Raw genomic sequence first — 13,887 nt, forward strand, 5'->3', positions numbered from 1 at the left:
ATGGGTTGGAATCTTGGGTTTATAAGACCCTTGTCCAGGGTACCCAGCAAGCGTTTGTGAGTGTCTGCTGTGTGTGGGGGGGCTAGAGACATGAAGGAAAATCGCAGGTTATCTCTTCCCATGCAGAAAAGACCCAGTTCCTAGCCAGTTCCTTTGAGCTCGGGTGTGCACCAGGCACTGTCCTAGACACTTCGCACAGACCCACGTAGTCCTAGATCCTGCTGCTGTGTCTTAGAGACGAGCAAACCGAGGCTACCACGCACCCAGTGGCTGTGAGCCCACATTCTGGAGTCAGTAAAGTTCAGGTCTTAGCTCTACACTAAGTAAAACCTTCTGTGAGTTCTAAAACCTCTCTGAGCTTCAGTTTCCCCACCCATAGCGGGAGGTTGCAGTGACAGAAGTACCTGTCTCCGGTGCTTGACCTAGAGAGTAAGTGTGGTCCCTAAGGCCAGTCCGCTAGTAGAGTAGGGATTTAGTTTAAGGCTTGGTCTTTCTGACTCTGAAAGAGTCTTTCAGACTGGGCCCTGCTAACTCTTGCAGCCAGAGAGGGAAACGAAGTCGATTTCGGGTGGGGGGTTTGGACAGTACAGGTCGCCTGAAGTTTACTAAAGTACTACCTAAATTTCAGGCAGCTTTTCAATCTGGAAAAAAGTGTTTCACCTGTTTGTAACACAGAAGTGGCTACAGCAAAGGGGACTCTCATATTGATGTAATTGGTAATATTCAGTCCTCAGATAAGTGTCCTTTGTGGATAATCAAATACGGAACATAAAAGCACAAATGGATACATCTTTCAAAATGTCATTGTCCTAATACATGCTACCAAAGGGAGGAGGTTCCGTGAGGATCCTATTTCAGCAACATGTTTAGAAAGATATTTGGCAGAGATCAAATGACCTTCACAATTGTCCCCATGCCACAAAATTCAGAGGGAGAGGTGCTATTTCTGGAGCATCCTTCATGCATGTGCTCTGTTCACCTAGCTCACGCAAGCTGAATCTTTAGAAAACCCTTTTGTGTTTATTAATTCTGTCTCCTTAGGGCCTCTTCAGCTTTAAAATACATCTTTGTATTTCTCTTAATAAAATATCGACATCATCTACTGTGGTTTCTGTTGAAAAAAAAAATCCTCCAATTCCTCTGTCCACAGATATGGATATTAAAATAATCAGTTTGGCAGTCATGGTATTCCTTGGAAGAGAAGGTGGGAAGGAAGCTGTAGGAGGACTGCCTGTTGAATCAGCACCGACTGACAGGATGCAGAAAGGGCTACAAATGTCGTTACTCTGCTTGGCCCGTTATCTGAGGCCTGGAGATACAGAAAGCTTTACTCTTATAACTCAGAAGAATTTAGCCATTAATTCCGAGAGTCCCTACAGCAATCTGCATACCTCTGTTTGCCCATTTTGTCTGAGACCAGAAAAGATAGAGGCGTTTCGGAGTCCCATTAAACAAGAGTGTTCCGTAGAAGGTGGGGGCCCCGTGAGAAGCGCAGCGAGTGGCGAGCCTCTCATACTGACGGCGGGTGTGTGAACACAGGCACACAACTGTGTGCACATGTAGGTCTGCTGCTGCACCCATGAGCAAGGTGAATTACGGGGCCTTGCTTTTGTTTTTATCCCTGAGTGTGTAGAGCGTTCTCCTGTCACCTCTCTTACGTGTGGTTCAGCGTCACTGCAAAAGCAGTGGAGCGTGTGCAGTTTGCCTGCGTGCATCCTCTTCTGGAATCAGTCAGGTGGACACAATGACAAGGAAGTGATTTGGGCAGAGCTTCGAGGGATTAGAAAGTACAAGTTCTGCCATCCACGTAACACAGTTAACAATACCTCCTTTGCGTGCCGGGTATTTTTATACGCACAGGTGGATTTGCAGCTGTGGTCACCACGCCTCTGGATGTGGCAAAAACAAGGATCATGTTGGCAAAGGTGAGTGTAAAATGTAACGTAGACACAGCAGATGTTTGTGTGTATTAGCACCAGGGCTCATGTGTATGTAAGTGGCCAAGAGCAGGGTAATGCTGATCTAGAACAGCAGCCTTACGCTGCCCTGCCGAGGCACGAATGACTGACGTTGACGGCGCAGTGTCCATAGTCGTCACTATGACCGGTGTTGCCACATCTTTTGACCTTTAGGAAAACATTCTCACTGATGTTCTGTGAGAAGCATCAGAGCTGGGCCTCTGCCTGGTAATACTGCTTTCCAGTGACCTCTGTTTTTACGGGCGACAGACCTGAGGCTCCCAGAGTTGACTGGCTTCACGCCAATGCCACAGGTAAGCTAGAGGCTCTGAACTCAGATGATGCTTGGCCTTAACCGTCTGGATCAGGACAGTTGTCAGAATTGTTTGAAAAGTTTTCATTGAAAAGAAACATTGTTAGAAAGCAGTCTGGACCGAGGTTCATGGAATGCCATGCACATAACCTATCTGGGGCCAAACAATAGAAAAGAAAGAGGCATACATACCATTAGGGAAAAGTGCAGCCATAAGGGCGGAAATCTAGTATGGAGGTTGACAAGGCCAAACCTGAGTATCGGTCCTGTTTTAAATTGAACTTGCTAGTACTCTTCGTTAAATGTGGTCATTAGCTGCTCCGATAAGTTCATAATTGGGCCACTTATACTGATACTGCCCTCTCTTCTCAGATCAGTTACTGTTGCTTTCTGTTTTTTTCCTGTCAAACAGTTGTTGGTGAGTTATCTAGATGAGGCCTGGCTCCAACCTAGAAATGCAGCTTCCTGTCAGTCAGTGCCTACCTGTGGGCTTGAGTGGAGGGGCTTCTGGTCTGGTGAGGTCCTGGGGTCCTGATTGCAAAGAAGCTCCCCAGTCTACTTCAAACTGTCCTAGAAGACACTGGTTGGGGGCCAGGCATCTGAGGACGTCATTTGGGGGATTTCGTACGATAATGGCCTGTCTGTTGTCCTGTCGTGCAGGTTGGTTCCAGCACCGCTAGTGGGAATGTACTCTCTGCCCTGCACGGGGTCTGGCGGACACAGGGGCTGGCGGGGTAAGTGCAAGGTGGAATGTTCGACTGCCTTCCTGCCTCTCTTCCCAGCTCTTCCTCCTTTAGCCTGAGCAGGAACCGCTTTGCGTCCTTCTGCCCGTCCTGGTTGGGTCTCTGTTCACATTGCACAAAACCCGTTTGATGGTGCCTGTGTGAGATGACAGCGTGCCCTTGAGTCGATGCGGCATCTAGCAAGTGATTGCCGGCCTTGGCTATCTTGATACTGGAGCGCCTCGGCAGGCTTGGCCCCCTCTCGGTTCTGGGCTGCAGCTCTGAGCAGACGGGCTCAGTTAGGTGATGCAGGAATGCACGTGAGCCAGCGTAACATTTAGAAGAAAGCAGTTGGGGTTGGGACTGCTTTTAACTGCCGTCAGTCACAAATTACTTTCAGTGCCCCAGTGTGTGGCTCCTCACTTGCAACCCTCTCTCTTTTCCCCTCAGTGCCTCACCCTGCAAGCATCACGTCTTAAGATGCTTCCCTTGCAAAGCTTGCTTTCACCTTGCTTTTGCAGTCTGTAAACATGTCTAAACGTTGGGATCCGTACAGTCTGTGAAATTACCATGTTCTCTTTGGAATGACCTACGAGGGGTTTTCCTGAGAGAGCACAGCTTGCGGCCGCCTCTTGCAGGGCCAGGAGTGAGCCTGTTGACAGGGTGTGGCCGGTGGGGACAGCCCATCCGTGGCAGCGCCACCTCCTCATCGTAGTGCCGTGTGGGTGACTCGATCTGATCGCCGTGTTGTGTGCATTCGACAGGCTTTTCTTTCGGCTAGTTGGGGAACGTGGGGCACATAGGTCAGGCCCCAGGTAAGGTTTTTGCAGGAGAACGGCCCCATTCTCTTCAAAATTTGCAACCGTTAGTTGCAAAAGTAGGTCCTGTTGGGTGGTTTTTTGTATGCGGGGGCCCTGAGGGACCGATGCTGGTTGCCTGACAGACTTCCGGGTTCTGAGAGGAGGACTGGGTTTACCAGAAAGGAACACTTGAGGGCGACCAAGGGCATGGCAGAGCGGTGGCTTGTGCGCCACAGGCCGGCCGTTTACAGCTAACGTGGCGTGAGGAGGGGAGAACGCGATTGCTCGCGACACAGACACGCCGGTCCCAACACACATCTCACACGGACACCCAAGTGGCGTGGGAGGAGAAAGCTCTGGAGCAGCCTTTCAGTTAGCGTGTGAAAGATTCTCAGGGTTCCAAGTAGTTGTGGGCCACACAGAGGTGGTGCTCGCAAAGGCTCTGTTGAATCTAAAGTCACAGTGCTCGATTTCACTGCCCCACTTTGTTTCCCGTGTGGCTCACACTGGATTCTGTGGCAACCGCTGGTCACACCTCTGCTCTGTGGAGTTGGTATCGAGCTGCAGGTGCGTCCGCCTTTCTTGAGAAAGCGGTGACATGTGGGTGTGGTGTGGTCGGCAAAACCCTGGCCACCGGGAGCCTGAGAGGCAGGAGCTCCCTTGAGCAGATGACTGAAACGAAACCCTCCCTGTCCCAGTGCTGGTGTCTCCTTGCTGTCATGTGACCCGGCAGCGCCAGAATTCCGGCAGAGGATGGGTGTCGCGAGCCTTCCTTTCCGGGGCCCTGGAAAGGTAATTTGGAATTTTGCTTACTTCTTAAGCCTTGGGCTCTCATTAGCATACACACTGTGGTCCTTGGCAGCCCGTTTCAAGCAGCCACGCTCGTCATTTAAGAAATGATAGTTTTATTAGCTTCCTAGTAAGACGATAGAAGGCAACGAATAATTAGACAAAAGATTTTTAACTGAACGCAAACAAAGCAAGTCCCTGCCCACGTGGGTGGCTGCCCTCCCAGCGGCCCTGGGCGTCCTCAGCCCCGACGGGGTCTCGGCCTGCCTCTTCTGTCCGACTCCGACACAGCCCTGCGGGCCCTTCCTGCTGCCTCTGAACACACCTGCTGCGTTCCTGAGTGTTCTGGATCCTGGCAGGTAGCTTACCTGGCGGCAGTGAGGCCCTGCTGGCCTCTCAGGGTGAAGTGGGGGCGCTTTTTGATCTCTGTGTCGGTTCACACAGGGGAAGGCTGTGTTCTGGCACAGACTTGGAATACAGGCTCTAGGGCAAACTGGGTTCTCCAAAATAAAAACACCACATGCTCATTCAGTCCAACAGCCGGAAAGTAGACGGGACTCCCGTTTGTGCCGCATCGTTCATTCCTACTCGTCCTGTTAATAAGCAGCCGGCTTTTCGTGTTTCCTGACTGTGCCCTTTATGTCTTAACCGCTGCTGCCCCGTGTGCACCCCCTCCGAGCCCCGTGCTCTGCCCAGTACGTTTGTTACCTCGTTTGATCTGTGGTCCCCAGAACACAGCCGCGCTCCACTCAAGTCTCTGCCTCCTCGTCTGGTTGGGGCGCTCACTGTACAAATTACTCTGCTTTAAGGCTATAATTATGTTAATGGCTTCAATTGTCATCTGGTGAGACCATAAACTGCTTCCATCTGCCTCTTGCCAGAAGCAGCTGAGTTCATTACCAGCAAAAGCTGCACCAAGACACCGGTTTCAGAAGTCAGATCGTGAGGGAGGATATCGTGGCCTAAGTGGTCTCCTATCTCAGCTTCTGCTGACCTCCCTCCCGGCACCCTTCTCTTTGTAGGCGGGGCGACAGGAGTAATTCCCGTTTGGGGCCACAGGGTCCCAGTGGCCTCCGTGTGGTAATGGAGGAGTTTTGTCTTCACCTACCACCTTCTGCAAGAACGATCTGCATCATGCTGAGGCAGACAACTTTTTTCCTTGTATAGTTTTCATGGTTGCTTCTAGAGAAGAGGTTCTCGTTTCATCTGTGGGATTTTACTTCATGATTTAAATCCTTACTCAGCTAACAAAAGTAAGGGCGCCCTAATGCTCAGTCCCAGTTTCCTCAGAAGTGCTAAGCACACCATTCAGAGGGCAGGCCAGCTGACCTCTTCCAGCAGGTGTGCAGAAACCAGGCGGTGGGGGCTTTGTCTCCTGTCCACCGTCTTGGCCAGTCACCATTGTCCACCATTGTGGACATTTTTTCCTGTTTAAAAGGTTATGTCCTTTTCACATAACCTGACCTGTATGTTCGGGCCCTGACCTGGGCCCGAGCCAAAGTCTTCTCACTAGAAGTCCGCTAGTTCTGATTTTTTCTGCTTACAAAAGTAAATGCTTTTGGTAAGAAGACTCAGTCATTCGAGAAAGATAGGGGGTGTTTCCTCTAATCCTGCCCCCGGGAGAGAGTTTAGGGCCCATCCCTGCCACAGAATCAGATGACACACACGGCTTTGGGACTTTTGTCAGAACCTGTTGGATTTTCGGTCGTGGATCCCAGGGCCTACCTCATTTTTACCGGCTGCGTAGTGTCCCCCCGTGTGGACATGGCACCAGAATTTGTGTAACCAGCGGGAGTTTGCAGTTTCTCTGGTACCAGCAATGCCAGGATGAACACCTCTGAACGGTTACCGGGGCACAGCTACAGGATGGCTCTTAAAGAGTGAAGCTCCACTTCACACCCCCAGTAACATTCTTTGACTTGGCCTTTCTTGGTTCCAAAGTCGTGCCACCGACTGGCCTCGTGTGCGTGGGGACAGAACCTGGGGGGACGTGCACTCTGCCTAGCCCGTTCACCTTTCTTGTCCTTCCTCAGAGGAGAAGACAAATAGGGACTCCATGGAGATTGGCCTCCCTGTTCTGGTGTCACATCCCTGGGCCTCTAAGGACGAAATGCAACTGAGTCACTGGGAGGGGGGCAGGCAGAGTCGTGGGGAAGATCTCCAACACCCGAGCCCGCCTTCCATCGCTGTGGCTGGCCGCGCCCACCTGAGGAGTCAGGCCTTTGACTCCTTTACAAAAGTCTGTTTCTCCATCTCTCAAAGAGCCAGTCTGGAAGTTTTCCGCAGGACTGCTGTGGGGACAGAGTTCTTGTTTCTTGGCTAATTACTGGACCTAATTGCGAGGCTCCCAAATAAGCTGTTTGGTACTGAGCCACGTTAGCCAGAAAACAGCTGGGCCCAGACTTCAACAAGTCTACTTGGGAATGTAATTTAGTGCCATTCTGAAAGGAAAAAGCACACGTTTTAAGTGCTGTGTGGGGTTTAATGATCCTGGTGTGTTGAGTTGAGCAAGCTGTGGGTGTTGGAATTTAACCTTTCTAACACACACCAATTTAAAAAAAAAATCTTTCCTGCTTTTTCCCTTCCCTAGATTATTTGCAGGTGTCTTCCCTCGAACGGCAGCCATCAGTCTGGGAGGCTTCATCTTTCTTGGTGCTTATGACCAAACCCGCAGCTTGTTATTGGAACTTGGCAGAGGGAGCCCCTGAATCCAGGACGGCCCCACATGCACTTCTGTCCAGAAAGGGGGCTGCTGTGTGCACGGGCTCCCTTCCGGCGAGCAGCTGCTCGCCCATCTGAACCGCCCGCACCGCGCCCCTGTGTGTGAGGACAGGACCTTGAGGATGTCTTGCCTGCTCCAGGCTGGCTGGAACGTCGACTGCCGCCTGTCTGCCAGATCGCCAAGAGGACCGTGTCCACAGCGGTACTTGCGACCATTTTCTCAGAACCCGTTAATAAGTTTGGTGATGCCGAGTCCAGGCTGCTCAGAGCCGTCATTTGATCTGTATCTGATCTTGAGCTTCCTGCCACCTGCCAGTGGACGCAGCAGAAGGCAGAGAGGGTTCTCCTTCCCAAAGGATGGCTAGACCGGGAACAGGAAGGAGACTCAGGAGAAGTGCACGTGGGTGGGTTTCTCTCTATTGTGAGAGCTTAGGGCTTTGTTTAAAAAGCATGAACTGCAGGTGCATAGCCGGCATTCTATTAGGCAACTGGGCTGCTGCTCTTAATTACCCTCAGATTTCCCCCGAAAACACACAGTTGTATTATTTTACAGAGTTTACAGAGAAGGATCCACCGGCCGGCGTGGTGTGTGTGAAAGCAAGCCGGTAGTTGCAGCTCCAGGGACGAGGTGGGCCCGGTGCGCCCGCGGAGGGTGCTGAGCCCCACCCCCGCTCCTCGTGAGCCCCCCCCCCCCCCCCCAGGGGCCTGGGCTGGCTGGGGAACAGAGCAGGGTTTCTTCGTTCCTAATCGGGAAGGTTTATTGTCTGCAGTTAGAAGGGGAGGTCACCATTTCAGAGCTTGACTAATAAGCTCCAGGTGTTAGAAAAATTCAGAGAGAAATCTCAGGAATCTCGTGGTGGTGTATCCTCCCTGGGGCTAAAGTATAGGATTTTGCTTCGCATAAAAAAATTTCCCCCTTTCTGGGGGAAAAAAAAGATAATTAAAGGCAGAATAAGTGCATTTGGTTTGTGAGTTTCTGGAATGGAACATACTGCTTACAATGTCACTAGACAAATGACCCCAGCCACCCAATGAACGTTTATAAATGAACCTTTATTAAAGACACTGCAACACCGTTTGTTAGACACTTCAATATTTTACATGTTTTTCAATGTACATTGTACCAAAATTTCTATAAATAAATAACTTTGTACATAAAAGTAATACTTCCTCTTTCACATTGCCTCTCAGAAGCAGCAAATTCACATATTTTGTGGAAGTAACATGAATCAGTTGACTGTTGAGAACACAACTCTAAATGTGCTTACCTTTTGCAACAGTGATGACATCAGACAGTGAAATTTAACAACCCTTTTGTCAATCTCTGCCTTCAGCCTTTTCGCTAAAGGAACTTGCTTTCCGAGATCTTAAGGACCTTGTTTCAATGTCAGTTTTCCTGAACTACACATTGGCACTCACAAGATGGTTAGCTTCGGGTCTCAAAAGTGCAAGTATACCCAGGTGCGGGGCCTAACCTCGTACAGTCCCAGCCCGGGTCGGCTATGGGAGGGAAGGGTGTGGACAGACATGCCCCGGATCCTCAGTAGAGAGAAGCTAGCCCTGAAAAGTAAGGACTCGATCCTTTTCCTCCCCCGCGGTCAACACAGTATTAAGGATATTGGCAGAACTAAAACAGCACTATTGAAAAAATCCACAGGTACCAACACCAGCAGCCTCTATCTTATTAAAAAGCCTCAAATGACAATCGAGTGATAACAACCACCACATTTGCTTTTCTCACGGAAGGAAGAAAGGCGGTGCTCAGTTGTTTGGAACAAACGCTTGTGGTGGGTTCACCCCCCTTCTGCTTGGCGAGGAACTTACAAGGAAAAAGTCACATATGGCAAAGGTACGTGACGCGGGCGTCTCGGGACTCTGCAGGGGCGGGGTGAGCTCCAAAAGCCTCCACACAGGAGCAATACTGACAGGAAGTTCATTCCCACGCAGACGACGGCTGTGGCGGGAAAGCAGGCTAGGGGGTCTGTCCTGTGAAGTGCAATACGAATCCAAGGACTTTCCATCCTTCCCACCCACCAGAAACTCCTGGGAGCAAATGTGGTTTTTAGCTTCTAGAAATTCCATCCATGCATTAAGGCACCAGAACCATCCCCCCTCCCCAAATTAAACAGCAACCTGATAGGAAAAATAATAATATTGTCAAAATTGTATGATTTCTTTGTTAACCATGCACTAAAGATTAAAATAGCCTCTGCAAAAGATATATAATATATATGAAATCTCTGAAAACTCTTATGTACAATGGTATCAAATACTTTTCTGTTTTGTACACAACAGCCTCTGGCAGTTCTGTGCTGTGGCTGCAAGTCCTTTACACTACGGATACTCCACATGGAAGTTTAAAACCTATGTACACATCAGTGACGCTTGAACCCAAGCTTCCTCACAGCCTCTCCTACCTCTTTCCTGTAGAGACGGACACAAGAGCTGAGGTAGACAAAGCCTAGATTTTCGGTGCAAAGAGCAGGGGCACGCCCCGTTTCCCGGGTGGCTGTCCTGTCAGTGGTGGGTACTCGGGACTGGAGTCACATGCTTTGGGGAGGTGTCCATTGTAAAGAAGCAAGTGCTGCTGGCCTTCGCCGGGGATGTCGGGACAGCCCGAGGAGGCTTCTGTGAGCTCAGGACTGCCTGGAGTTAATGTCAAGGGAGGCTGGAGGTCCACGGAGGCCGACTCACACAACCTTGCTAAAGTCCAAGAAGACGCCCCTGTGAGAAAGGAGAGGACGCGTCAGAGCCTCCAGTCTGGCTGCTGCCCTGCCCCCACCCACCTGCCGGGAACTCCCTGGAAGACACTGAACATCTACCTTTTCCGTCCAGAGGTGCTGTGGGCTTTTTCTTCAAGGAGGCTGGCATTCTGTCGTGGTTACTGGGGTAGAGGGACCCCCTGCAGTCGGCACGGGACCCGTCAACAGTCCCACCGGTCAGATGGTGCGGAGAATGTTCTCGGTCACTCTGACTCGGCTCCGGGCCGCTTAGCGTACCTGCCTGTGTATGGTCTCTGGGCACAGGCTGAGGACGGGACGCTTGTTCCTTGCAACTGCTGTCCGGGTCAGTGGTGTAGTCACCGCACACAACCGGGCCGCTGTGCTCTGCAGGGCCAAGCCAGAGCCGGATTAGAGCCATGGCCACCGAAGTGTGCGTCCCCACACAGGAGAGGGAGCTGAAGTCCCCTGCTGTGAGGCTGCAGCCCTGCTTAGACCAACGCTGTGGAAGTCCTCTCTCTCCCAATTATGGTCACAGAAAAAGGCCTGGGCAAACAGGAAGTCATTAACGAAGAGTGGGGTCCTCCACGTTTCAACATTTCAGATTAATTTCTGTATCAGAGCGAGTGGCCCTACTGTTAGGACATACCATGTAGGGGCAGGAGGCACCTTGATCAGAAATACCCTGGTGAAAAGGTTCTTCAGTTTGGGCCATGCCCTTTACTCAAATTGCTCGTAAATCTGGAAACTTCAAGCCCAGGATCACCATACCACAGACTGATGTAAGACACCTCCTACTCCAGAATTATGAGAGCCAGACCACAGCTTCCTGTTTACACACTGAATACCAAATTCTGAGACCATTAATTCCTCTTTCCCTTTCATTTAATGAACAAGTCAACCCAAATTTTAAGAACCAAAGACTATTCCGGATAAAAGCATCTCTTACCCATCTTCTGTGGGCCAGGTCTCCGCTGGGCTTTCTCAGTCACGGCCCAGGGCTCCTTGTTATAACCAGCACAGGGCTTGGGCTGCCTGCACGTCATGCCATGAGTGTCCACCTCTGAAAAGAGGCTTGTGTCTCTTGGACAGACACCTGTAGTAGATTCCCACAGTTAGAAATGCCGGGCTTACCTTTTCAGAGTAAGCTTTAGGAGAACGATGGGCAAGGCTACCAGAACAGTCCTTCTTACAATGTTCTTGACAGAGGTAGGTGCCTGGGCGGACCAGCAAGAAACATTTTGTAACAGGCTTCCCAGCAGTCAGGCCTTCCAGTGTGCAGAGCCATGGTGGTGAGCAATTCTAAGAATAAACTTGTCCCCAACAAACAGTCTCCCCTGTGGAGGAGGCTCGCCTGGCAGACCACTCGAGTAGCAGGGACCAGACTACAGCGCAGGCCTGGGCCCTTCCCCTATGGGTTGGTTTCAGGCCCTGTAATGTCCTGTTGGACCTCTTCTTTCAATCCTACCCTATCCCGACTAGGAGATCCTGAGCCCCTTATAAAGCAACCTCCTGCGGTCTGGACTTTTAAAACCCTGCAAAACTTACACAGGGAAGAGCCAACAAAGATGTAACAGAAGGCTGGAGTCTGCCAGCCTTCTAGGTCAGCTGTGCTCAACCTAAGGCCACACGCCTGCCCCGGGAAGGGGCCAGAGGCCACCTCCAGCTCCTGGGGACAAGATCACATCAGGCTTGGAGCCCTTACCGTTGCTCTCGATATGCCCATTGGCCTGATGGCCACCCTCAGTCCTGATCACAGTTTCCTGTCGGTCAGAAAGAGTCCCCTGAGAAGACAGGTAGCTTGGAACATCTGGTGGCACAATGGTTTCATCTGCAAGGAGACAGGACAGTCAGATACTAGGTGTCCCAATCCTTTGTGGGGATAGGAAATGAAACACTTGTTCAGTATCAAGCCCAGACACAGCACGGCCACCACCAGCGGCCCAGGCTGTGCAGAGAGACTGTCTGCAGGGCCCAGCTTAGCCTTCCTTTCCACCTGGGTGTAAAAACAGTGTGGCAGTCGGAGGCCTGAGGCCACCAGAGAGAGCAATGATGCCAAGAGAACCACAACACCATCAGGTCACTGCAGCAACAAGCCACCATGTGGCCACCATGCAATGGGGCGCCTCTGGACCCGGCTTCCTCCACAGCGATCCCTGCTTTTCTCCTGCCCTGAAAATAAACTCAGTCAGCAGTGGCTAACCTGTGTTGGTGACACTGTATTCCTCACTCTTCTTCCTGGTCTGGTAGATGATGCACACCCAGACCAGGGACGTCAGGACAATACTGCACACCACAGCGATGGTGAAGATGCCCACGGTGGTCCCATCCTTCCTGCAGCCAGGAGTGGGCAAGATGCTCAGCTGGCTGTGGGCGCGCTCCGTGCCCAGGGCATTGGACATCTCGCAGGTGTACTGGCCCGCGTCCTCCACCACCACGTTCTGAACCACCAGCAGCTGGTTGCCGGGGGTGAAGTGGTGGCGTTCGGTGAGGCTCAGAGGGCGGTTCCCCTTGAACCAGGTGATGCGGGGCGCAGGGCTCCCGGTCGCCTTGCACTGGAGAGCCACCGTTTCTCCCATGGACACCACACGGTCTTCCAGAGGCACCACCAAGGACGGGGTTTCTGCAGGAAGTTAGAGGAAGCCTTCCGGTTATTCAACGGGCCTGCCTTGTCTTCTGGGCAAAGAACAGTCCAGCATGTCAATGAAATGCCCTATGAGATCGTTATCAGACTGGCAAGCTTTTCAGAAGACCTACCACAGTAACTAAATCTTTCCCATTGTGGGGGGTGGCTCCCACAAGGAGGAAGTAACCTTGAGCCACAGGAGCCCCTACTGTCCCCCACCTGCCCTGTGCCACACTTCTGCTTCTAAAGCAGGCCACACCCAGACAGCGTAAGGGCAGTTCTAGAATGTTCCATACCAAAGCCCTATACTCTAATTCACTGTGGATCTTAAACAAAAAAAAACAGAAAACAAAACCACTTGAAGAGAATATTAGAAAGCAACTCAAAATTTGAAACCAACAGAACCAGCACGCCGCTCCACACCATAGGCTCCACCCTCGGAGAACCTGGCCTCTAGGTGTCTGGCACCTGAGGCCCCTCTTCCACACCCATACCCACGTGCCCTTATGTACTCAGTGTATGAGCAGTCGGACCTAAGACTGTCAGAGTGGCATTGGCTGAAACGGTGCCGGCCGAGTTCTGGGCGGTGCAGCTGTAAACCCCCATGTCATCTATTTTCACGTCCGTGATGAAAAACACGTCATCATCGGGCATGACGTGCATGCGTCGTTCGCGAGCAGCGGGGAAATCTGTGCCTCCGTCCTTCTGCCAAGCGATCTGGGGGTTGGGGTGGCCGGTGGCAGCACACTCAAGGCGGGCCATCGTGCCCGTCCGGATGGCGATGTCGTGGGGTATTTTGGTGAATGATGGCAACACTGCAAAATACATATGATGTACGGTCAGGCTCGTGTCATGGGAAAGCCGGATGCAAAGGCCAGGACGACCCTCTGCCAAGAAGACCTCCTGCTCTGTGTCCGCGTGTCCCCTGGGCACCCTTTGTGCCAACGTCTGCTTAGAACCACTCGCGCCATCTTTGAGCGAAGAGCGACAGGCTTCCCCAAACTGCCCGCCTCTCCCTTCCCTGGGCCGCCCTTGTTCACCTGAGCCTGGCTGTCGTCCCCTCCAATGAAGACTTCATGAAGCGTTTGGCCTTTTGTTTCTCACATGGCTGTCGATGCGGGGACACTCGGTAAATACTAGGGTCTGACACATGACTGCCTTAATTAAGCACCAGAACAGAGCCTGGGAAATACAAATGATCTGCTCCGGTAAGACACGATTACGGCAGGGAGAGTGAC

The 13,887-nt window shown here is 51.6% G+C and overlaps 2 protein-coding genes across 6 annotated transcripts in view; one reads left to right on the forward strand and one right to left on the reverse strand.

Annotated features, from left to right (window-relative positions):
* Positions 1-8,553, forward strand: part of SLC25A26 (solute carrier family 25 member 26) — a 139,317-nt gene extending 130,764 nt beyond the window's left edge. For 2 of the 4 annotated variants that reach the window (XM_047096198.1, XM_047096197.1), the window contains 3 exons: positions 1,861-1,925; positions 2,932-3,005; positions 7,173-7,390. In XM_047096198.1, coding sequence (XP_046952154.1) covers positions 1,861-1,925; positions 2,932-3,005; positions 7,173-7,290 — 257 coding nt within the window. In that variant the 3' untranslated portion in view covers positions 7,291-7,390. Of the gene's footprint in view, positions 1-1,860; positions 1,926-2,931; positions 3,006-7,172; positions 7,556-7,856 lie in introns of those variants that run through there. The other 2 variants (XR_006965161.1, XM_047096196.1) reach the window with 2 other exon arrangements.
* The window catches only part of LRIG1 (leucine rich repeats and immunoglobulin like domains 1), a 115,771-nt gene continuing 110,221 nt past the window's right edge, over positions 8,338-13,887 (reverse strand). Inside the window, exons 14-20 of one of the 2 annotated variants that reach the window (XM_047096195.1) lie at positions 13,183-13,464; positions 12,227-12,646; positions 11,729-11,854; positions 10,973-11,119; positions 10,126-10,410; positions 9,721-10,027; positions 8,338-9,289 (exon numbers count right to left, since the gene is read on the reverse strand). In XM_047096195.1, the coding sequence (XP_046952151.1) occupies positions 9,765-10,027; positions 10,126-10,410; positions 10,973-11,119; positions 11,729-11,854; positions 12,227-12,646; positions 13,183-13,464 (1,523 nt within the window). In that variant the 3' untranslated portion in view covers positions 8,338-9,289; positions 9,721-9,764. Of the gene's footprint in view, positions 10,028-10,125; positions 10,411-10,972; positions 11,120-11,728; positions 11,855-12,226; positions 12,647-13,182; positions 13,465-13,887 lie in introns of both variants that reach the window. The other variant, XM_047096194.1, reaches the window with a different exon arrangement.

The sequence above is a fragment of the Lynx rufus genome, unplaced genomic scaffold (genome assembly GCF_022079265.1).
Source record: "Lynx rufus isolate CCGP_SWC_20201006 ecotype Redwood Valley unplaced genomic scaffold, mLynRuf1.p SCAF_4, whole genome shotgun sequence".
NCBI lineage: Eukaryota > Metazoa > Chordata > Mammalia > Carnivora > Felidae > Lynx > Lynx rufus.